This window comes from Lepisma saccharinum, chromosome 25, assembly GCF_977018435.1.
Source record: "Lepisma saccharinum chromosome 25, izLepSacc3.1, whole genome shotgun sequence".
In the NCBI taxonomy this organism is placed as follows: Eukaryota; Metazoa; Arthropoda; class Insecta; order Zygentoma; family Lepismatidae; genus Lepisma; species Lepisma saccharinum.
This window is the reverse complement of record NC_139253.1, coordinates 6341705-6365481: the sequence shown is the minus strand read 5'-3', so window position 1 is coordinate 6365481 and position 23777 is coordinate 6341705. Positions and strand designations below refer to the sequence as shown.

The 23777-nt window shown below is 37.3% G+C and overlaps 1 protein-coding gene across 1 annotated transcript in view; it reads left to right on the top strand.

The window, feature by feature from the left end:
- The first annotated feature begins 14202 nt into the window (after window positions 1-14202).
- The window catches only part of LOC145978943 (RNA-binding protein 45), a 35094-nt gene continuing 25519 nt past the window's right edge, over window positions 14203-23777 (top strand). The window contains exons 1-7 of the mRNA XM_083111948.1: window positions 14203-14454; window positions 15100-15214; window positions 16297-16491; window positions 17469-17632; window positions 18127-18272; window positions 20083-20222; window positions 21945-22183. Of these exons, the coding sequence (XP_082968074.1) occupies window positions 14220-14454; window positions 15100-15214; window positions 16297-16491; window positions 17469-17632; window positions 18127-18272; window positions 20083-20222; window positions 21945-22183 (1234 nt within the window). The 5' untranslated portion in view covers window positions 14203-14219. The remainder of the gene's footprint in view (window positions 14455-15099; window positions 15215-16296; window positions 16492-17468; window positions 17633-18126; window positions 18273-20082; window positions 20223-21944; window positions 22184-23777) is intronic.

The window sequence follows — 23777 nt, the reverse complement described above, 5'->3', positions numbered from 1 at the left end:
TCGGCGGCGCAGATCGTATGCGCAGTTGTCCGTGGATGCATGACGTCATCATCGAAACACTCGACACGGAAAAGGCTGGTTCCTTATGCAAATATTGAGAAATTTGACAACGAATATCTTCTAAAATATAGTAGCAGGGGAAACGTTACAACTTTTGCTGTTAAGATTCATCCTTTCTAATCAATTTATCACAAAGTTGATTCAAATGTGTAAAATAGTTTTCAAGAAATCGTGTTACGAAGGAACCCCTCTTTTGTTCTCTCCAGGCTTCGAATGTAAGGGACTTTTAACTTAAGCGCGGTGGATTTATTTTTGCTCTATGTTTTGAATTAAGATTATTTTGTTCTTGTCAACTGAAATCATGCCTAAATGCTATGGAAAACTGTAAAAACTATTATCAGAAAACTAACGGAATAAATCTAAAATATCACAGCTTGACTGATATAAAAAATGCGATATTGCCCATTTTTGTGAAAAAGGCATTGTGCGAGATCTAAAAGCAGAACTTTTTAATATTGTATATAAATGTAAGGGTGTAATAAACGTGACTGCTTCCCAGGCAAGTATCCAAGGGGGGGCCTTAGGGGGCTCAAGCCCCGCAAAAGTTTTCGGTTTACACTAGATAAAATGAGATTTTTTGTTTCTTGTGGTGTCAAATAAAATAATATGACGTTAATTTAAGGAGAGAAATAATTATCGAGACAAGACAGAGAATATTCCATAACCCTGTTATTGGTAACAGCTCGTATCCAAGGCGGGAATCAGGGGGCTCAAACCCCCCTTTAGAAAATTTTCAGTTTACGCTAGATAAAATTAGTTTTTGGCTTCTTGAATAATATGGTGATAATTTGAGAGATAATTATCTAGGCAAGACGGAGAATGTTCTATAAGCCTGTAATTATTAATAGCGCGTATCTAAGGTAGGGATCAGGTGGCTCGAGCCCCCCCCCCCCCGCTCTCCAAGGAAATTTTTCAGTTTACACTGATAAAATTAGGTTTTTGACTTCTTGAATAATTTGACGATAATTTAAGGAGAGGAATAATTATTGAGACAAGACGAAGAATGTTCTATAACCCTATTATTGTTAATGGCACGTATCCAAGGTGGGGATCAGGGGTTCGAGCCCTCCCCCTCCTATAGGAAATTGTTTTGTTTACACTAGATAAAATTACGTAGGTTTTTGGCTTCTTGAATAATGTGATAATAATTTGAGATATATAATTATCGACGCGAGACGGAGAATGTTCTATAACCCTGTTATTGTTAATAGTGCGTATCCAAGGTGGGCATCGAGTGTCTCGAGCCCCCTCCCCCAAATTTTTCAGTTTACACGAGATAAAATTAGGTTTTTGTCTTCTTCAATAATGTGACGATAATTTAAGGAGATAAATAATTATCGAGACAAGACGGAGAATGTTCTATAACCCTGTTATTGTTTATAGCGCGTATCCAAGGTGGGGATCGTAACTCGTGCCCCCCTCCCCCCACCAGGAAATTTTTCAGTTTACACTAGATAAAATTAGGTTGTTGTCTTCTTGAATAATGTGACGATAATTTTAGGAGAGAAATACTTATTAAGGCTAGACGGATTGATTTGTTGTTTTAAGTCCACTTTATGCACAGTAAGACTAATCGGGACTGGACCTACAGTTTAAAGTGGGATCCGAACCACTATGTGCCTCCACCGGGAATTGAACCCGGGACCTCTTGATTACAAGGCGACGACGCTACCACTGCGCCATCAGGGAGGCCTAAGGCTAGACGGAGAATGTTCTATAAGCCTGCTGTTGATAATATTGCACGTAAACTTTTCTTACTCTTTCGGTGTTGTCGTAGCGAACTTGAACTCTATGTAGAGACTTGTCAGCATTTGCAAGCTGCACAACAAATGTAACGCCACACGTAGGGCGATTCGGATTCATTGTAATTTTTTAATCTCTATAAAGCGCGAGAGGGAACGTTCTTGAAAATGAGAAGGAGTCGAACTACTGGCAATATTTACGAATCGTTTTATCTGCGGAACGTTCTAGAATATAATGAGGATATTAATACGCGGCTTCAATTTCCCGGTTGATCTGTACAACAGAATAGGTGGAGACTTCTGAGGTAAGTATGACAATTCATACAGTCGATTAATGATCAGTCAGTGTCCATTGGTTGCTTTATAAGTTCTAGTGATTCGAAAATGAAATGGACTAAATACCGTAAAGTAACGAAGTCTACCACTAGTTCCAGTTCGGTCCCAAAGCTAAAGACATTGACAACAGCGGAACGTCGAGTAGTGCTACGAGTAGTTCGGGTCGAAAGACGAAGAGATCGAAGGTCTCTCTCTCTAAAGTGAATATTTCGGCAGTATCGGGCTGGGCATTGGAGCGATTTATTAAAAAAGAAATAAGCTGCACAGATCAACTAAAAATTAAAGTTTTGAGTGATGATTTGGTTGTTCCAAGATCAAATTTTGTGTATGCAGTCCGAGAATTTCATGGCATAAAAAATACTTTTGTTTAAGGATACTGGGTTCGACACACACTCAACAGACAATTTTGAACACTTGCGAGTGCTTAGACCTGAATATGAACAATTTGGTGGGTTTCAGCTTTTATAAGAGATGCAAACATGGGAGGACAAGACACATCTCGAGTTGTCGAGTGGATTGTGCATTCCGTGCATGTGTAACACCTTCGTAAAAATACTTCTGGTACATAGATGTTGTGATGCCTGATGAGAAGAAATGGACAAACACACATACTGAGATGGTTCCGGCACACAATGTTAATGCATGGAAACAGAGCAGTTGCGTGGTAGAAAATGTCCCGATTTCACGTTCTGACAGCCTTAAACAGTGGCGACGATTTAGGAGATAGTTGCTCCCCATTCTTGTCCACCCCCCCCCCCACACATTTTGGAACCCAATTGCCACCACTGACCTTAAACATACAATTGTGATACACTACAGGGGGGGAGGCAGGAACGCCCCCCTATTCTCGTTCGACAATTTCTCTCTCTCTCTCTTATCTGCCCCCAGTAAAACGACAAAAATAAATAAATGAATGAATGTTCTTTTAGCCAAAATATGCATTTTTGTGTCGTATGTAACGGAATAATAAACATGATTTCCCCGGGAAAATATGATTTACCCCTCCATCTTTACTATTGCGCCGTCACTAGCTACAACATATTTTGATTTCTATTGTTCCCACATATTTATTTTAATTTTAGTATTGTGAATCATATTCGACTGTGTTACCTCACGTAGCCCCCCCCCCCACACACACACGTACGATTTCAGTTGTAAGTTTTAGACTAAGCTTGCAAAATGTCCACTTATATCTTTGTATTCTTGAACCATTTTAAAAAAAAAATATCATTTTGCCCTTTCTTCTGGACTATTTCATAGCAATGTTTTCCCACTGGAAGCCCCTTTGCAGATCGAGATCCGGGGCTATAGCCTTCCCAAGTCACCGTCCCCTCCAAATTCTCTCTCGGCTTCGTGAAAGAAAAATATATGTATTTCTACGAAATATTAATTTGACTTGACAGTTTCTTTTTTCGAACAGGAATGTTTTAAATTTTAATAGCTTATAAATTTACACTAGCAATTTTGAGTAAAGGTTTTGCGTAACCCCAAAAGTACATTTAAAGACTGCAAGGTCAACTCTCAACATTTCAGATATATTAATAATTTTCATCACAACGTCTTGTATAATTATTTGTTACTTCAATAACCTCCTCCCAAATGTTTCTCGCATATTAAATCATATACACCATTTTCTGTTCATTTCCTTGTAATGCTGACCTCCGTGGCGACGTGGTTAGCACAACGCTTTACGATGCCAAGGGCCCCAGGTTCGAATCCCCGCCCGGGCATTGGTCTACTTTCCTTTCTTCAATTTCATCATATCATCACGCATCCTCATCTTTGCGATTAGCCATATGTGACAGATAAGCGAAGTAAAATAAACTAAGTCTATTAATCAATTATTTTTTAAACTCTTTAATTCTTCTTTAGCATGCAACGTGTTTGTTAAAATTATATTACGATTTGTAAAATGACGAAATTCTAAAGGAGAACACGCAACTTTCTTTGTAGCGCATCGGTCAGAAAGTTTCAGGAATATGGATTTTCAGAATACATTCTTTCACATGTACTTTGCCCCCTTTTAAAAGTAGCGCGTTTTCAATTATGTTACAAATCATTAAAAGGATGCCTCAATACCATCTTGGAGGATGGCAATTAATATTTTCCCCCTCCTAAAAGTAATAATATACTTTCGCTCTCTGAATCTCCCATATAAATGCTACGGGCCGTCTGCTTCAGCCGAGCTCACTGCTTCTCCGGTGACGTCACGCGTTCGTGCAAGATCGGCAATCTTCGGATGGCTTTACCTAATCTCTATATTCCTTGACGTGGATAGACAAGGGTCGAAGGTGCAGGGTGATGTATGGAGGATGCTTTGTTTTGGACTCGTTAGCAACGGCAGTGGGTGGATGCAGTTTAATGCACTGTTATTGTAACCTATAGCTGCAAAATTAGTTATTTCGCTCATGCTTTCATCGAAGAGAAGATGATATTAACAGTAGGATATTTAAAAGGTAAAAAGGAGAAACTTAGAAAAATATTTTAAATATATTTGTTGGTACAACCCCCTCCCCTCCCTCTCCTCTACACAGCCTGCCATCTAGCGCAGGGGGGTGAAACTCTAATGCCACGAGTTGTGGTCTTCGTGACGTCAGCGATGTTAGCGACATCTATTGGCAGTGCACCCAAGTTATGCGCTTCTCAGTCGCGAAGTATTTCATAGTTCAACGCTAGATGTCACTCCATCGCCAACTAACAGTGAAACCAAACACAATATACATTTGCTGATCCTAGTTACATTGAACGTTTTTAGGACATCTACTTGAAAGTTCTCGCAGGAATATCTCCAGAAGAAGTCTTGAATTTTAAGTTTGTTTTATGCACAGATAGGCTAGTTGGGACTGGCCCAGCAGGTTAAAATGGGATCACACCATTAAATGCTTAAAATGGACAACGATGTGCGAGGTATCTCCAAGGTAGAAATATCTACGCAAAGCATCCCAATCTGTCCTATTTTATAATTTATTATTTGAAAATATAGGAGCATTCAACAACTGAACTCACGGCTCCAGCTAGCATTCCCTCATCTAAAAACTTCCATTTCGAACACACTCTCCAGTCTCCACCAGTGTGATATCGAACCCGACACACCTTGATTACATGGCAACGAAGTTACCATTACGCCATCCGGGATGCGACATGGTCTTATGCATCGTGAATTATGTAATACAGTGTTGAACTTCTTTCCTTGAATAAGAAACTCGAAATCTGGCCCTGAGTTCCCAAAGAATACTGTAGACATCTTAGAATTAATTATTTATTAATTAGTATTAATTATGAATTATATCTAATCCTTGGTATTTGCTGCTTGTAATATGAAGCTTATATTACACAGCGCTTCACATTGATATTTATTTCCACAAAACATTTTTTTCTGTCATCCAGTGCTTAGCTTATTTTCTGCTGGTAGAGTTAGCAACACTCATTCAACGTTCGCCAGCCCCCGCGAGCTCAGCTTTGAATTTGAAACGGCTGTCACCGCCAGTTGGACAATAGACGTGGATAGACAAGGGTCGAAGGTGCAGCGTGATGTATGGAGGATGCTTTGTTTTGGACTCGTTAGCAACGGCAGTGGGTGGATGCAGTTTAATGCACTGTTATTGTAACCTATAGCTGCAAAATTAGTTATTTCGCTCATGCTTTCATAGAAGAGAAGATGATATTAACAGTAGGATATTTAAAAGGTAAAAAGGAGAAACTTAGAAAAATATTTGAAATATATTTGTTGGTACAACCCCCTCCCCTCCCACTCCTCTACACAGCCTGCCATCTAGCGTGCCCACAGAGAAGCAAATTGGCAACGTAGTTGGGTGCACTGCCAATAGGTGTCGCTAGTTTCGCCCGTGACGTATTAAGGCCACAGATTTTAACATTGAGTTAACAAGTCTCTCCTAGTAGTTTGTCTATGATCTAGCGTGCCCACAGAGAAGCAAATCGGCAACGTAGTTGGGTGCACTGCCAATAGGTGTCGCTAGTTTCGCCCGTGACGTATTAAGGCCACAGATTTTAACATTGAGTTAACAAGTCTCTCCTAGTAGTTTGTCTATGGTGCACGCACAGCAAGAGCGAGTTAGTGTTCTTGTGGAATTGTGGTAGCTGGTGGCGTTCTGTGTTAAAATATTTAAATATCAGCTCTACGTGACTGTGTATGTGCTGTAGAGCGTAACAATGGCCCCACATAAGTCTAAATTAGGAAGTGCCAAAACATTACATAGTCAAACAAGGGAAGTTATTTATAACGTCTACAAATTCATGAGAAATGAAACAGGTGCTCCTCGCAATGTAAAAGAAATTCAAGTGAAAGTGGCGAAAGCAACGGGTGTGTCCGAAAGGTCGGTGCGGAGTGTGCTTCAACAAGCGAGAACGGTTAAAAGTGGGGAAGTTGAATAGTTTACAACGCCGGGGAAAAGAAGACAAAAATGTGTCAAAAAGTGTGAATTGGATAATTTTGATAAGTGTGTGGTAAGGCGAACAATTCACAATTTTCATAAAACCAATGCCGAGAGACCAACGCTGGAAAATATTCGTAGGAAGTTGTTTGAAGATATACAGTTTCAAGGTGGTGTAACTACACTAAGCAAGATAGTTCGAGGCTTGGGATTTCGATGGAAAAGAACAGACGACATGTGCAGAATATTAATGAAGAAGAATGACATATTATTCATAATTGTAATAAAGTACTAAATTCGCTGCGCCTCTTACATTTTTCAATTTGTGTGTTAACATTCAGTCGGTCGAGGCCCCTAGATCGGCTGTCGCCTTGCAAACATCAGCCTACGCGGCAACCTTCGTTCGGACGAAGGGCGGAGTTACCGAGTTGACCCGAATGTTGGCGAAAGTCCGCGCAGATTTTTGTGGCAAGCTTTTCTTGTGACTACTCTAGAAATCTTCCTTTTCCTTGGGCCGGCCGTTTCTACCTGGAAACTGGTCTGGCGGAAGAAGAGCGAGCTAGGGTATCCAGCCAGCTTTGCCCGCGGAGAACACCGATGGACGAGAAGCGCGTGGAAAAGAAGGTGTTGCATATGAACTGTGGCTTTAACAAGATAATAAATATTGTGATTTGAATATAATTCGAGATGTGAGATTGATTGATCTATCTCTGCTAGACTAGCTACTCCTCAGTGCACGTCACTGCCTCTAATCGAAAGGCACTCGAACACTAAACATAAAAAATGTCTAATTTGTTTCTTTTTTTAAAAAAAAGTTGTGTGTGTTTTCACACGTCACTTATGGTTCTACATGCTTGGCATGAATTTGCTACGAAAAGTATGAATATTAGAATGAATGAATTGATTTATTTTACTTAGCGTTTTTGCCACTTCGCTAATTGCGAAGATGAGACTGAATTGTGATAAGATGAAATGGATGAAGAGACATTCACAAACACTCATGGACAGGACACAACAAAAGTCTCATATATGATTGATTAGGCCATGAGTACAGACGCCAGAGCCTCGCTAGTCTGCAAAATGCAGTCCAGGGTGTACTACGTAGTAATGAGGTTGACATTTGGGTATCTTGAGAAACGGTCACCCATTACACCCCAGTATGAATATTAGAGTTCATGCAACTACCACTTAAGGACCTCCCCGATGGCGCAGTGCTGCAGATTATAGAGGGTGTCCGAATTGAATTCAAGTAATTTTAAATTACATTCTGGATCATACGTGTCTGTAAAGTATTTCATGGAAACACAGTGTTCAAAGTTTCATTACCTTTAATGTAATTCAAATGTATGTGCACCATTTATAGATCCACACAGTGGGGGCTCGTGGTGAACCAATGTGGAGGGGCGATAGCTTACAAATTTGCTCTACTATAATGTGAGTTTAAATGATGAATTTCGTATAACAGCCAACGTAATAAGAAATTGATATGTTCGTGTTTGCCGAATATCATATTCTGCACGTTTGCACATATCATAATAAATTAATAATTATTTAACAGTAATGCGAAGAAGATGGAAGAAGAAATAGAATTCTAACAGGTTTAGTCGTAGCATTTTTAAATTTAACAGAGGGGAAAATTCAGAAAAAAGGGATATTACTCCCTCTGTCCCATAATTATTGTCCGGTACACTTTTGTTTGTTGTCACAAAATACTTGTCCGATATTCAAACTTTGACATTTGTGTATACAGAAGAAGAAAATGAAACACGGGAATGAGTCATACAATGTTATTACTCAAGGATCAGTACAAATTGGCCGATCAAGTATCCAAAAGAACATAAATAGAAAGTTACCATTTTGGCATACCGGACTATAATTATGGGACAGAGGGAGTAATTTTTCCACAACTTGATAAGCACAATGACGAATATTTACGTGCATTGATCGTAAAATTTCTAGTAACAAAGTTACACAGAAAAAGTTTCCTGTCCAACATGACTAATTGATATGTGAAATAGGGCACCAAAATAAATATCTCACTGGAACTGTGATATCTGCATTACCAGAAGCTCTACAGTAAAAACTTCAAACTTACCAGAAATCTTCTTCAGACATGCTTGTAAATTAAATTCATCCTTCTGTTCAACGCGAAATTTACGACTGAACTCACGACCTCCCGTCTTACACACTTGTTCTAGAATCAAATACGGTCTAGGTTTTTTATGTTTATTTTTTAATCCAGACTTCTAGACTTCTGGTAGAAAAACTTCGCACCAACAATTCCTCCACACTGTTCATCGCGACAAATGCACAACTACAGCATACAACTATCGAAAAAGCTTCCTTTTTCCATGGAAAATGAAGAAACAGCAAGTGTCAATACTATCGTCTTCCGATCCGGTCGTTTTATTGCTCCGGGGTTGCCAGACAATTTTGCCAAATTTTCAGAAATTTTTAGTTCACAGGTTCCTGTAGCGGCTCTTGGTGAGTTTAGATAACGAGTTTGTAATTTATTTAACAGCTGGCTTGAAAAGAAATTTTGACATCTTTGTAACATTATCAGGAATTTTTTCAAACGTGCTGATCAAGACATGTAATTAAATATACATGATGTACTCCACATCATTGTAATCGAAATGTACTTTCCACTAAACTCGGAAAAATACAACGCATATATGCGATAATTTTGCGAGTAACAAGAATCTATAGCCGACTTCCGTGGCTAGCATGCCGCATTACAAAGCCAGGGCTCCTGGGTCCGAATCCAGGCATGGATATGTGTGTTCTTTGTGAGTGTTCTTCCATCAATTTCATTATATCATCACTCATCCTCATTGTCGTGATTACCGAAAAGTAGCAGAAAGCGACGGTAAATAACAAAAATCAAGCAAGAGTCTGTACTTTTTCAGTTACCGATATTCATTCCTAATTAGAAATTGCGTAATTTATTGCTCTACTCTTATGTCATAAGTGAATAAGATTATGGAATACAGAATGATTTTTTCAACGGTTGGTAATTTTCTATCTTCTGTTAACTTCATTGCTTCTGGCAACTCTTCATTGTTTACCGTTCTCTGGAGAGAGGACCAGTTTCGCCATGGACCTTGAGTTTCGCCTAGGGGGTGGGTTTCGGACGACAAACCCTCCATCCTCCCTTGTACTACAGGACCCGTGCATGTTATTCCCCCAGTTTACTCGCCTCTTTCCCCTCGCGGCAGCGCCTGAGAATGCTCTACGTCTCGTAAAGTGGGAGGACGGCGCCCCGCCAGATTTCTCTCGAAATTCCGTATTCCCCGCACGGTGGCGTGCAAACTTTACAATTGTCGCGGAAGAATAAATACAGAACTTACTAACCAACGATCTATAAGCAACGGAATATTTGCAATTCAGACAATGTAAAAGCTAATATATAAATGTTAATGTAATGTTTGTTCACTTGTGGTTACACACGGCAGTGCGGCGTCCGTATCGTCCTTATGAGCGGCCGCCCCTGGATCCACAGATCATAGCGATACTCTACTTCAGTCCACACTCGGGAAAGTATATCTACAGAAATATCATCTATGGTTGTGGTGGCTATTATATTTGGCGCAGGTGGTCAAGTGGCTAGATTGTATGGTTGATATGCAATATCTTTTACCAGTGGCGTAGCATGGACATTTCGGGTGGGAACGCCAAATCCGAAGGAAGAGTCGGCCCTTTCTTGCTTAATAATTTACTTATGGTATTAGTCGCCACAGGTATTGTTTATTTGCCTGAAGTCAGCTGGGTTTTCAATAAAACATCATCATTGCATGTTTTAGCTAGAAAATTAGATGCCTCACTATGCCACAGATGTTTTGAACTCTGGTGTTCTATACCTTTTTTTATATCTTTCTGCATGACGCAAGTCATTAAAAACCTACCTGAATCACAAGCGCCTCTGCACAACAGTAGACGTCATTGTTGTGGGCGATCCAACTACTGATTGATTTGGTTTATTTTACTTCGCTCTTCTACCACTTTTGGTTAATTGCGAATATGAATATGAGTGATGATATTGATGAAGGGACACTGACAAAAAACACCCGTGCTCACGCCGGGATTCGAACCAGGGACCTCTGTCGCCTTGGCGCACTGTGAAAAGCAGAGTGGATGATCCAAATATCGTACACTCTACTGACGTAACAGTGCCGATTAGTAATTCAGACCACTGTTTATTACATCTTGAGAATGCTGATAAACATTTTAAAATAATTTTGTCCAGAGACCATTCGATGTTAAGAGTTTTCAAATGAATGCTAAACATTTCCATTCACACAATGTTAAGTAGTTAGATAATAACGAAAAAATACAATAAGAAAATAATAGTTTTGCGGGTTAAGTGGTAGAGCAGCCACAGGCTGAATTTCTATCACTTCACCAAGTTATTTGACAAAAACTGTGTTGATCTTTTAGTTTCTAATACACATCGCTGTTCGTGCGATAAATTATACAATGCAGTGGCCATTAAGAAGCAGTATATTTGAGATTGGTAAAGTTACGTCAGTCAATATTGCGTATTGTAGCATCACATAGCACGGGTTGCATGAGCGCGAAGAGCGAAGAACCGGGTAGGAATTCTGCCGTTGTGGTCTGCTTCAGAAGGCAGGAAGGGTCACATGAACCAATCACGGTAGACCTCTCGTACGCCGGCGTAAGAGAGCCTATTTACGCGCGTGCTGTAGAAATGGAAGCTTTCCCTCCATAAAGGCAGCAAGGAATATAGGAGTCCTGTACGCCGAACCTGCTCGGCGTCCGGCCGGGAAAGGCATTGCAAAGAGATGCTAGAACGAGTGTTGAGAGTGGAGAGTTGCAAGCGGATCGCGAAAAATTGCCATTATAATGCCATGAAGGTCAAACATATATGAAATTAGTCACGTTTTACTTTATAATCACAGCATTTAAGCATTTTTGAAATTTTAAATCTGGGAACGCCGGGCGTACGGGCGTACTATAACGCTACGCCACTATCTTTTACGTAGCGCAACGGCGTCAGGTTTCGAATCCTGGACGCGAGCATGGGTGTTGTGTGAGTATACCTTCATTAATTTCAAAGATCATCTCTCATCATCATCATCGTCGCGATTAGTCAGAAAGTGATAGAAAAGGCGACGCTTAATAGGCGAATAAAAATCAAATAAAAATAATTATGATACCGTCAAGGGATCCGGATTTCGATACCCAGTGGAGGCACATTGTGGTTTGCATTTGACTTTAACTGTAAGTTCAACTACTCCCTGGTAGCGTTCATTTTCAATGAAATTTGCACCTTACGAAAGTATATGAACTACAAACAATACATACAAATAATTTGCTTTGCAATATTTATATTTCCTTCAACGGTATTTGGTTTGGGTAACCAAATCGTAAGATCCCTCCTTTGGTGCGAGCGGTCCGCAATTTGATTCCCGAAGGGAACCCCCAAAATTTCGGCATTGCGTTGACCCAGCAGCGTCGTGAGGACAACTGTGAAAGAAGTAGCGGCCTCTGGTCTCGAAAGCCATAAAACAGTGGCGATGGGACACGTTGCGCTGACAACGCGTCACCGAGCGAAAAAGTAGCTTGGTAGGTCCTGACCAGTGATGTGCCGTAGACTATAAGGCTGTGTCCGAAAGCTGCAAGACCATACTTGAAGCGAGCATACTTCGAGAGCATACTCGCAGTGCGGTCTTGAAGTCTGGAAGCGGAAAGCTTTCGAACTGCACTTCGACTGCAGCGCCAACACAAGTGAGGAATGCAACAAAAGTTACTTCGAAACTAAAATTATCAAGCATCGACTGTAAGTGCCACTCTTGTTTTCCGTGAACAACACACACATGACTCGGCGTGCAGTATATATAACACAGCACGTTATTAATTATAGAAATATGAAAGAAATTTGCTCTTTCAAATTAATTTTCACACATTCCGCAACATGGTTTACAATCGCGGGAAAAGAAATTGTTTTCTCACTTTTAAACACCTTCTCATATAGAAGAAAGAAACCACGCATATATGAATAAAACCAATAAATAAATTTACATAGTATTTTAAAAATAGTCTAGTTTTATCTATTAAGTTAGTAAAAACAATAATACTTTAAGAAAGTTAAGAAGTAATGTAGTGTATTTTGTAATAATAAGAAAAAGTTTTAAAGTTAATGTCCATTAATGGAAAATATGACATAAATAATCTTCTATATAACAAATGTTACATTAGCAAGCTCCTTAGTATGGTTCTAAATTTAGATGTATTTTTATTCTTGAAGAGATAGATAATAGTAGGCAAATTGTCCATCGTTATTTTCATTTTTTTTTTCTACATCCTGTGTTGTTTTAAATAATGGAAAGCAGATGTTGTCCTCTGCTTATTTTAATTTGTGATCACCAGATTGGGGAAAACAGAGTGGAAGAAAATGTTGATGGGCAATTCGCCTACCATTTCTTTTGCCATTGGTGTACAATTCTCTCTCGTTTTTCTCTACATATTCATTTAAAGCAATAAAAATACAAACTGCTAATTTTTCATTCTATTTTTGTTATTTATTAAATTGTACGTGTTTGCATTTATATTTGATAAATTTACTTTGTTCTTCCGGCCATTGAAGTCAATTGAGATGATGAAGAAGTGATAAAATAGATGAATGTCCAATCACAGTTCCCCTTCCTTATAAGAGCGACTACAAGAAAAAGAACCTTCGTCGAAAAGTCCCCGCGCACGTTCCTCCTCTTCCGTTCAACTCGGGCTATAAGAGAACTGCTCCACTCTCCCCTCCCCTCCACACTGGAGTACGGTGCACAGGAGTCGCGAGTCTGCACAGGTTTCTTTGCTTGTGGTTCCACTAACTATAATAGTAATATAAAAATGTACACTCACCTCACTTAGTTATCCGGCAGTTTGTTTCTTTATACATCATATTTGGAGAAGACAATTCAATCTATAGGTGTACACTGTATATAATACACCTTATTACTGACTTCCTTGACCCTGGATGTACAGGGACAAGGAAAACAAAGAAAAGACCATAATTTTCTCTTCGGAGAAGATGTTCCTAAACCAAAAATAACACAAATAATGAATTCGACAATGTAAATTGATGAGATTTAGTAAATCATTTGATGAAGTGAACTAATTCTGAGTGGACTAATCGCAAAGGACATAATCAGCTCAGATCCTATTACTTCTTCATGGTATGTGACGTAAAGTTCCCGCCCAACCGTTTGACGCCGTGAGTGGCTATCGTATCTCCTTTTCCACAGCCTGTAGTACACAACCTCATCTAGACATTGTTCTTGTTCTGGTGTTTAATATCTGCATACTGCAGCACTGTCGTTCTGTCATTTCACATTGAAGTGATGCATTCACTTGGCCGGTTACACGTCATCGCACGCAAAAACGTCAACCGTTACCATGGTTTTGGGCCAGGGCTGGTATTTTCCCAGTTTAGATAGTTGAATAATAATAATCAACTCAACTCAACAAAATTTTATTGGACTTACAGCTTTACATGTGGCTGTTTACGCCCAGCTTACTGATAATAATCATCTCACACACGCAAATACTCTCTCTATTATTGCAGGTGAATCACAGTGATTCGTAGTCATTATGAAGTGTTGTATAAAATGTAGTAATTTCTACTGCAATATGAAGTTTCGTTGCGGTCAGTAATCTGTGTGGTATTATCGCTATTATGGCTGACAAACGGAGAGCCTACGACAGAGATATGCGTGACAAGGATGGAGTTTATGGATCTGATGGAGGACGATCTGGAAAGGACACTAAGTACGATGACCCACCAAATTCTCGGCTGTTCATTGTATGTGGAAAAACGATTACCGAGGAAGAATTTAGAGAAGCATTTCAAAAGTTTGGGACCATCGAAGAAATATGGGTTGTCAAGGAACGTAATACTGGAGAACCTAAAGGTATTAACCTACAAACAGATTATTTCCGTATTTGCTTTTAATTAAGTGTAGTATTGTAAAAATTATTGTTGTCATTTCACAGTTAATCTTATCCACATACTGACATCAGTAGTAGCGTATTTTCGTCGTATAATTGCTTAATGTAATTTTCTAGCCAACTTTAAATTTCATCTACCCTTGTGCCTTGTACATAAGAAAATAGGATACTGGATAAGTATGTATTATTGTATTAATCATTGTCACTTGCATGGGTGCCCTGTCGGAACACACATTCCAATAAGGGGGTGGGGGGAGCTGATAGGCCCACTGCATGATTTTTCCCTCCTATGTACGTTGCCTTTATTATTTAAAGAACATAAGTAATACAGAACATTAGGAACACCCTAGGGAACAATGTAATTTATTTTGATTTTTTTGTAAAAAAAAAAAAGTTCACAGTTAAATAATCGAAATACAAGAGGGCTAAGCAACCCCAACTCTCCTCGGCTAAGCCAGGCTTAATACAGTCTTTTTTCCTTTTAATATTTTAATCTTAGTTTTTTTATTTTTATGTACAGCACTTATTGGCAAATGTTATGTTACATTTTTAACATCACTGATCATGTCCGCACACAATTGCTCAAAACTAAAATTTTCCCTTAACAGGTGTTACATACATTAAGTTTTCAAAAACATCTGAAGCTGCTTTGGCCATGGAAGAAATGAATGGCCGTTGTATTGGCTCACATCCACGGCCACTCAAAGTTCTGATTGCACACAGGTAAAATTATTTTCTTTATTTACGTATTAAATTAGTATTGAATTACACTACTGAAAAATGAACACAAAGTAGATATGTACAATTTATATTGTGTTTAGTTATTTTAGTTCAGTAATATATGCCATACTTAGAGGATTACTAGTTGAAATCATATTGAATAAATGCAACACTTTTATTTCAATACAATAAAATAAGGGTAACAGTATGGTATAGTGAAAACACATTTCTTCAAATTTACAGGAGAAACTACTTATGGAACTGAGTTTCTGTAGACTTTTGGAAGCTCGTGGAAGCGTTTTCTCCCTTCGTTCAACTTATTCGGCTGGTAAATCATGTATTTTTCGACAAATGTATCTCCGATGCACAATAGCTCTTGCAACCATTACCATCAACTACGTGAATCATATGTTCCGTGCGTTCGATTATGTAACCCCCTGTTAGTGTAGCAACCACGCAGTAGTTTTACAAGATGACGTGTGAAGGTTGCATTGTGAATTATTTTTTTTCCAATTTAATTTTCTATGTTTGCCTAACCTAACTGAACCTAACCTAACCTTCTGTGAATGGTTTGTAGATCAATTTTCACTTAAAAACCTTCTGTGATTAGTTTGTGCGGCATTTTTCGGTTAATAAGTTTGGAAACACTGCATATCAGCTGACGATAGACAATGTGAGTCAAGATTTCCCCCTCCCCCATATTGTGTGTAACGAAAGCGAATTAGCAACGAACAATAAATACTTGTAATGTGAAAAATTATGCTTTTTTCAGTGTAAAAAGCAAAATCCCACGTTCAAAAATGTTCCACTATGCATAACAGGTAAGTACAAATGTAAATACCTAGGTAATTAGGAAATAAACGAGTGAAATGTGTTTTCACTATACCATACTGTTACCTAAAATAAGCATAAAATTCTCATGTTGCAAAGTTTTAACTTTACTTACAAAGCTTTTGTCAGCCTCATATATTATTAAAGTTTGATTTAGTATCAAAAACTCATGCTTCTTTTTGCAAAAAAAAAAAAAAAAAGTATAAAAACTACAGTAGAACCATGTTTACTGATATTTTCATTTTCTATGACAGCCGAGACCAGGGATCCAAAAGGGAAATGAACGAAGAGGAGCGTCTTCTGAGATTATTCGTTGTTGTTCCAAAAACAATGTCTGAAACAGCCCTCAAAGAGCATTTCAATCAGTTTGGTGACATTGATTACGTGACACTGGTGAAAGATAGAGTCACAAGGGAAAGTAAAGGATTTGCGTATGTGAAGTATCATCGGTAAGCAATTCGTAACATAATTATTGTACTTAGGAATAGTTTAGCCTCTGTTTTTATACAAATTTTGAGGGAGAAAGTTTTTTTCATGCAAAACTCATTACATAAACAGAACTGTGTTCTCATGTAAATATACTAGAGTTTTACTTTGTAAAATATTCACATGTGAAATAATCAGAATATTGAACTACCTACCACTGATCACAAAATCCATTCTTTTCTTACTGTAATGGTGCAAAATTTTCTGTTTGAACTATCATAATTTTCATTTGAGTTCCATAAAAGTGTTGCACAGCATTTTGCTGCTCTGTGAAATTCTTGTACTTCGAGAACAGTGTTTGTTATTAAATTCAAACCAATATGTATTGAGACCAATGTTAACAGCCAATGTTAATACATTGAAGGGGCATTCCACAAAAAGTGGACCTACTCCATCTAAATAACGAAGTGAATCAATCAGAAAATTATTATTATTATTAATTGCATTGAGGTTTAAATGCATATGATTCATGTTTTTCATCAACAGAAATTATCAGTATCCGTAGTCAAGCTTTGGTACATTTTTAAACTATCATGCCCACAACATAGGTTGTTATTCACACACACAACACAATACTTTTCATACATTCAGGCTATGTCATCATACTAAAGTTTTTTTCATTTGTTAGCAGACACAACAAAGTACTTCACAATTACATGAAATCAGTTCATTATGAATATTTTAATATTTTAATCCAACGTTGTGTCTAGAACCTTACATTTTATGTGTAAAATGTCACGCATGTAACACTTAAATGCCCAGCCCCAACTGTAACTCGAACTGACCTGAAACCGACAGTAAGCCTTAAATTATTAGCATTACCAGCACAGCTAAAAGCTTCCTAGTTACTCTTATTTAAAAATAGGCAGGGACTTCAACTCACGGCCCCCCCGTAAATCAATCAATAAGCTATCTGTAATTGTGTTCTGTTGTTGTGCAGAGTTTCCCATGCAGCCAAGGCCTTTGAGGAGTGTGACAGAAGTTTCAAGCCAGTATTTGCAAACCCGAAACCTCCGAAGCAGAATGTAGATGTTCTCGAAAGATACAATGGTCCAGGATCTGCCGGCTCGGGAAGCACTTATGACAATATGTTTATTCCACAAAGTAAGTAAAAGAATTTGTATTCTACCGTACTCTTGGGTACTAGTGATGCATCCAAGTAGAAAATTTGCCACTTAAAATGTACGTGATGTTGTCACTGCCAATTTTGTTGACTATAATCTTGTAAAGTGATTTCATTATATTTGTTTGGAAATTTCCATCGTGTAAGAAAGTGAATATACCACAAAAATATTTCTGTAAGATAATACATTTTTATTCATCGTATAGTTTATCATTTCCATGCTGCCAAATTGTTAACATTCTTGCATTTGATGTGTGCATGCTCCTAGCTTCCATTCACAGCGGGGGAAAAAAAATTGTCTGGACTCGGCACCTTAATGATTACTAAGGAAAGTTGCTTGTCGGACTTAGTTCTAAAGGGACTTTTGTTCCAGTGAGTTTGGTTTGTGGTTCCAGATAGCTATGAGAACAATAATATCGCTGTTAAAGTAACATTTCCAAATTTTATCAATTAACACGGATGCTTTTTCTTCTAGTGGATGCTTCATATGCAAATACAGATGGATGTTCAAGGCTCACAGTTATAGCATCACCTGTTCTAAATCAAGATCAACTCTGGCGTTTATTTGACATCATTCCAGGCTTAGATTTTTGTCATCTAATCCAAAATCCACTGTCTAAAGTAAGTACAAGAGTTATATTTTATAATCTGAGAAGTCAATATCAGTGTTAGTTTTTTATGTAGCTATTTTTATGTATGACCCATATCTTAAGTAGTTATTTGCTGAATTCTGATGGCTGTCTCAAAGACTCAGAAGGCAGAGCATAAATGTTCTCACCCATTTAAGGAGATGTCACACCAAAGTGAAAATAACAACTAACAGGTGATGTATGATATTTGCGTGTGGTGCGTGTTATTCACTTTATATTATAATCAATACTAAATTAGTGTAAAATTGGACTTACTTACTGAGTGAGTATGAAGTTTTCAAGACGACGTTTCAGGGTACAACTATCTCCTTCATCAGGTTCTTATTTTCTCTAGGCACTAATCATTATGCCACGTCACAAAGGATTAGGTTAGAGGTTGGATTAAGAAACACTTGAAATAATCAGTGCCAACATTCCTGTCTAAAAACCACCAGTTAAAAATCCCGTTTAAAAAAGTTCCCCATTTCCTGAGAGACCTGTTAAAACCGGGGTCCTATAAAATCTGTAAAACACGTTTTATTTTTAACTGGTGGTTTTCAGACAGGAATGTTGGCAGTGATTATTTCAAGTGTTTCTTAACCAAACCTCTAACCTAATCCTTTTTAACACTTTGTGACGTGGCATAATGATTAGTGCCTAGAGAAAATAAGAACCTGAACTTCATATTCACGTAAGTAAGTCCAATTTTATACTAATTAACTATTGATTATATTAGGTGATATATGATGCTTGCAAGTTCAAAGGGATACTCAATCACAAACAGAACAACCCTAAAATCTGGTAAAAGCATAGTTCAAACGACAAGCAAAGTGGGCAGCATGACATGCTACTATGGGTGGTGTTTGGTGTTTTTATAAGTCCACTTTATGCACAGTAAGGCTAATTGGGATTGGACCTACAGTTTAAAGTGGGATCCGAACCACTAATGTGCCTCCAGTGGGTGTCGAACCCGGGACCCCTTGATTACAAGGTGACGATGCTACCACTGCACCATGGGGTGAAGGTTCATGTCTGTTCCTTAACCCTTAGATGCCGGTTTTCCGTGATATTAGCCTTAACCCCAAGGCTGTTTAGAGGATGAAATTTGAAATTTTGTATTACTCTAGATGATTTTAAATCTCTAGAACTAAGGAGAGTAAAGTTATAAATGATACTTCATTTTGTTCAAAGGCCTGGAAAATACAGTGGAACCTCGATTTTATGTTTTTCAGGGGACCAAACTGAAGAAAAAAACTTAAAATAAAGGGAAATGTAAATTGAAGGGAAATTTTGTAACATTTTGCTATATTGGAACTATCAAGATTGAATGTATAATTCAGGAAAATGTAAAATCCGGGAAAGTAACATCAAGGTTTCACTGTAGTCAGTGAAATCAGTAAAACTCAGTTTTTTTCACCTTGGTCTGTTATTTTTTGGTTAGTTAGTCATTGCTTTTTGCATATTTTTGATTGTAAGGACAAACATGTTTTGTGACGTAGGAGGGAAGAAACAAGATACCAACCTCAAAGAAAAGTGGAAATTTACATTTTTTCCCTGTTTTTATTTGTTTCGTTTGGCCTGAAAAGGCTGAAATGTTTTCCACCATTTCGGATTTTGTGCGTTTTGTTTTTTTTAGAGGAAGGGGTGAATTGGTACAATTAATAAAAATGACAATGTTTTTATGTAGAATTTTCAGTCTTTCTAAGTACCTGTTGTCGTTTGAAGCTGTGCATAATAGTATGTATACACAGCATCATTGTACATTTATAACTTAGAGGTTGCAAATGTATTTGTAATTCCAGTACAAAGGGCAAGCCACAGTGGTGTACAATAATCCCCGGTCTGCATCGTATGCTCGAGAGAAACTGCACGGGTTTGAATATCCTCCTGGACAACGACTTATCGTCAAGATGGAAACTGCCATGCATTCTGATGTCTCTGCGTAAGTATCATTTCTTTCTACTTTACAGAATACGTACTGTACTTCATCTTATAATGAATATAATTAAAACCAATGCTTTTTTTCCTGGAAGAAAGGTTCCGGTACTCTTCAATTTGGTTTATTTTTGTACTCTTTTATCATAAGAATTAATCAAAATATTGTGCTACATGTTTGTAAATGATAGTGCATCTATGTAGTTACATACACATCTCTTTCATTACAATAAAATGTTATTAGTTTTATTCTCATCTACAAAAAGGTACCAGTACAATGTACCATTGCGTACCGCCAGAATAAATGCAGCAATTGAAACACTAGAAATTTTGAGACTTGGTTACGGCAGCTGAGAATTCGGTAGTTAGTGCTTCAGTGTGTTAGCCATTTTTGCCTCACTTATCTGTTTTTCTAATCATCCTCTGTTTCTTCCTTGACACTGTGGACGAGAAGACAGGTTAATACTAATACTAGGATTGATTGATTTTTGTTATTTAGTGTCTCTTTTCTGCCACTTTTCTCTAAGCCCAAGCCAGCAATCCAACCTGGGTCTCTAGTATCGGAGCATGCTATGCTAACCACCCTGTTAATATACAGAATTGGCCATATTACTCATTAGTTGAAATAATGAAACTCAGATGAACTCACTTTATGTAGAGAAATTTGCAGATTTATTGTTTTGTGATACGTACTGCAGTACTTCGTATAACCACCTTTGGCTCTTTTTGAGCCCATTTTAATCATTATTTGTGTACAATTCCTTTTCACTCTTTTTTCTAAACTTCATGTGGTTTATGAAATGCGTTGCTCTGAAGGTACAAATAAAGTACACCCTTACAACAACCAGAATTAATATTATTTCCTTTGTTATAACCAAAAGGTAGCATGAATAACATGGTAAACAATGTACATATTGTTCCAGACATTTTTGCAAATATGCAAATAATCGTGCTGCCACCTATTGTTGGGACACAGTAAAAGAAAGGATTGTGGGAAACAAGATTGTATCAAAGCAGACAAACAGTTTAATCCTTTAAAAGTTATAACAATCATAAAATATATTTAGTTAGAACACTTTCAAAACAATGAAATGTGCTTCTTTTTTACAATGAGTCCAATAATTTTGTTATAATTATTGACACTTTTACGGACATGCCTGTATATACTGAAATGGTGAATAAAATCCCAATTTGATTTGAAAACTACACTTGTTACACAAAATAAATATTTCCTTTCTAACAGCACATTTGTGTATTTTGTTAGGGTGTTAAATCTATTTCTGTGTAAAGCAGTGCATTTTTGCAGCAGAAAGAATCAATTTTTTATTTGTGTAGCTCTGAAGATAATTCCAACTTCAGAAAGTTTTGTGTCTGTAAATAAACTCTAAATTTCATGTTTGAAGAGCTTATTTTTCACTTTGCAGTTTATTTCACATCATTTTAGTGCAAAACATGGTAGATAAATGTACCTTACACCTTTCTAAACCATGAAAAATGATCGTTCCTGCATGTTATTCACATTTTGTGTTTCCGTCAGAAACTAAATATACGTGAATCTAGTTATCAAACATGGAAAACAGAAGTCCACTAGTTTATTTATTAGAAAATGTCCATCTTCGCAACAAAAGGTAGAGAAGTTAGTAAAGTAAATAGTTGTTAGCATTATGATGTGCTGAGTTACGGCAGGTATGATTATACATGGATTATTATTACTTTTTGTCCATTGCAGGTCATCCTCACGGCCTATGGTGCATCCGTCTGTATCACATCAGTCACTTTTTCAGTCTCCGAACATTGCATATCCGATTACAAACTCCGCAAGGTTACCCTCCATGCAATCACCCAATCAGGTTCCAACAGGCGGTAATCGATCGGCAAACCTTCAAAGCGACCTGGCTACCCTGGCAGAAACCATCGCACAGGCTACTTCTCTGATACAGGCTGCAGGGTTTGCTCCAGGCAATTCTTGTAAGTTATATTGTTTGCATTGAGCAACAGTTGACAGGTACAAAAGCCAGTGAATAGTAACATTTCTAACCATCTTGCTTTTTCGGTGTGTGTGCTGGTTTATAATTCATTGAACTTTGAGGATTATTTTAACTGGAAATGTGCACATCTTTCCTACACAAGTGTGTGAAAGCACCATGTAGTACAAAATAAGTTTAAGTAAATATATTATATTCACTATTTTATACTCTGTGTTTGTAAATTCTGAAAAAATCTGCAAGTTAATTGTTTTCTTTGCATGTGAGATATTGAAAAAAGTGAATGGCTGAACTTAATGTAATTTTTTATTGTGAAAAAGTAACGGGTGGTGTTGAAAATTTTGAGGGCTAAAAATAATTCAGACACTTGTCTAATTTTTAATACTTTCTCAAAATTGAAAACTTCATTGAAAAGAAAGAATAATGTAGAATCCAGTAGAATCATGGGAAATGGTTCGATGGTTTACTGTTTGTGCAAATTACAATTACTTTATATTTGATGGTAAAATCTATCAACAAAGTAATGGTCTATCAATGGGAAACCCAGTATCTGGAATCATTTCCAGCATTTTCCTTCATTACATAGAATCTCCAATTGTTAATGAGATAGGTGCAGATATCATACTCTACATCAGATATGTAGATGATGTGCTAATTATTGCTAAAAATGAGAAAACCATCATGAACGTATTTAAATTGTTAAATGAATCACATCGTCGCATAAAATTCACTTGCGAACCCATGAACAACAATGTAATTTCTTTCCTTGATCTGCAAATTAAGACAACTGACACAACAATTCAAATATCAGTCCATAGGAAAATGCAGGGGAAAAATACATCCATGCCAATTCAGAACATTCACGTACAACAATGGATAATATATTTTTAATTTTTTTTCTGAGAGCACAAAGACTATGTTCTAATAATAAGGATATCAAAAATGAAGAAGAAAGGCTTTTTTATATAGCAAGAGAAAATGGCTTTCACACTAAGAGAAAAACCAAATCAAAAAACAAGTCGCAAGAAAACTAAGGTTTGAAGGTTTTTGACATTCCAAATTACAGTTTGCAGAATTTCAACACAAAATGTTAATAAGAAATGAAATTAGACATGCCATATTTAATGCAAAATGTTGAATTTTTCACGAGTTTTGTATCTCCTAAACCAATTAAATCTCAAACTCAAAATTTTTACTGAAGTTACTTATCCTGAAGTACTGTATTGTGTACAAATTTCAGATTTTTAAACAACTGCCCACCAGAGATATTTAACCCTGAACTTGGAATTTTTGAACAAAAAGTACATGTTTATGACCCTGTAGAGAAACAAATATTAAAGTCTCAAGCTTCAAATAATTTTGACGTACTCTATTGGTACACAGGTACTTACGCAAAAAAATTCAAGTGTCAAGCAAACTGCCTTCCCCCTCAAAAAAATGTCCGAAAATGTCATTTTGAGCGATAAAAATACACAGTTTTAACCTTAAAATTTATTATGAAGGAATAATATTTAGAAAATTACACAGAAATATAATTGTAGCCTATAATGTGCTTAACATCACAGATTTTGTCTCAT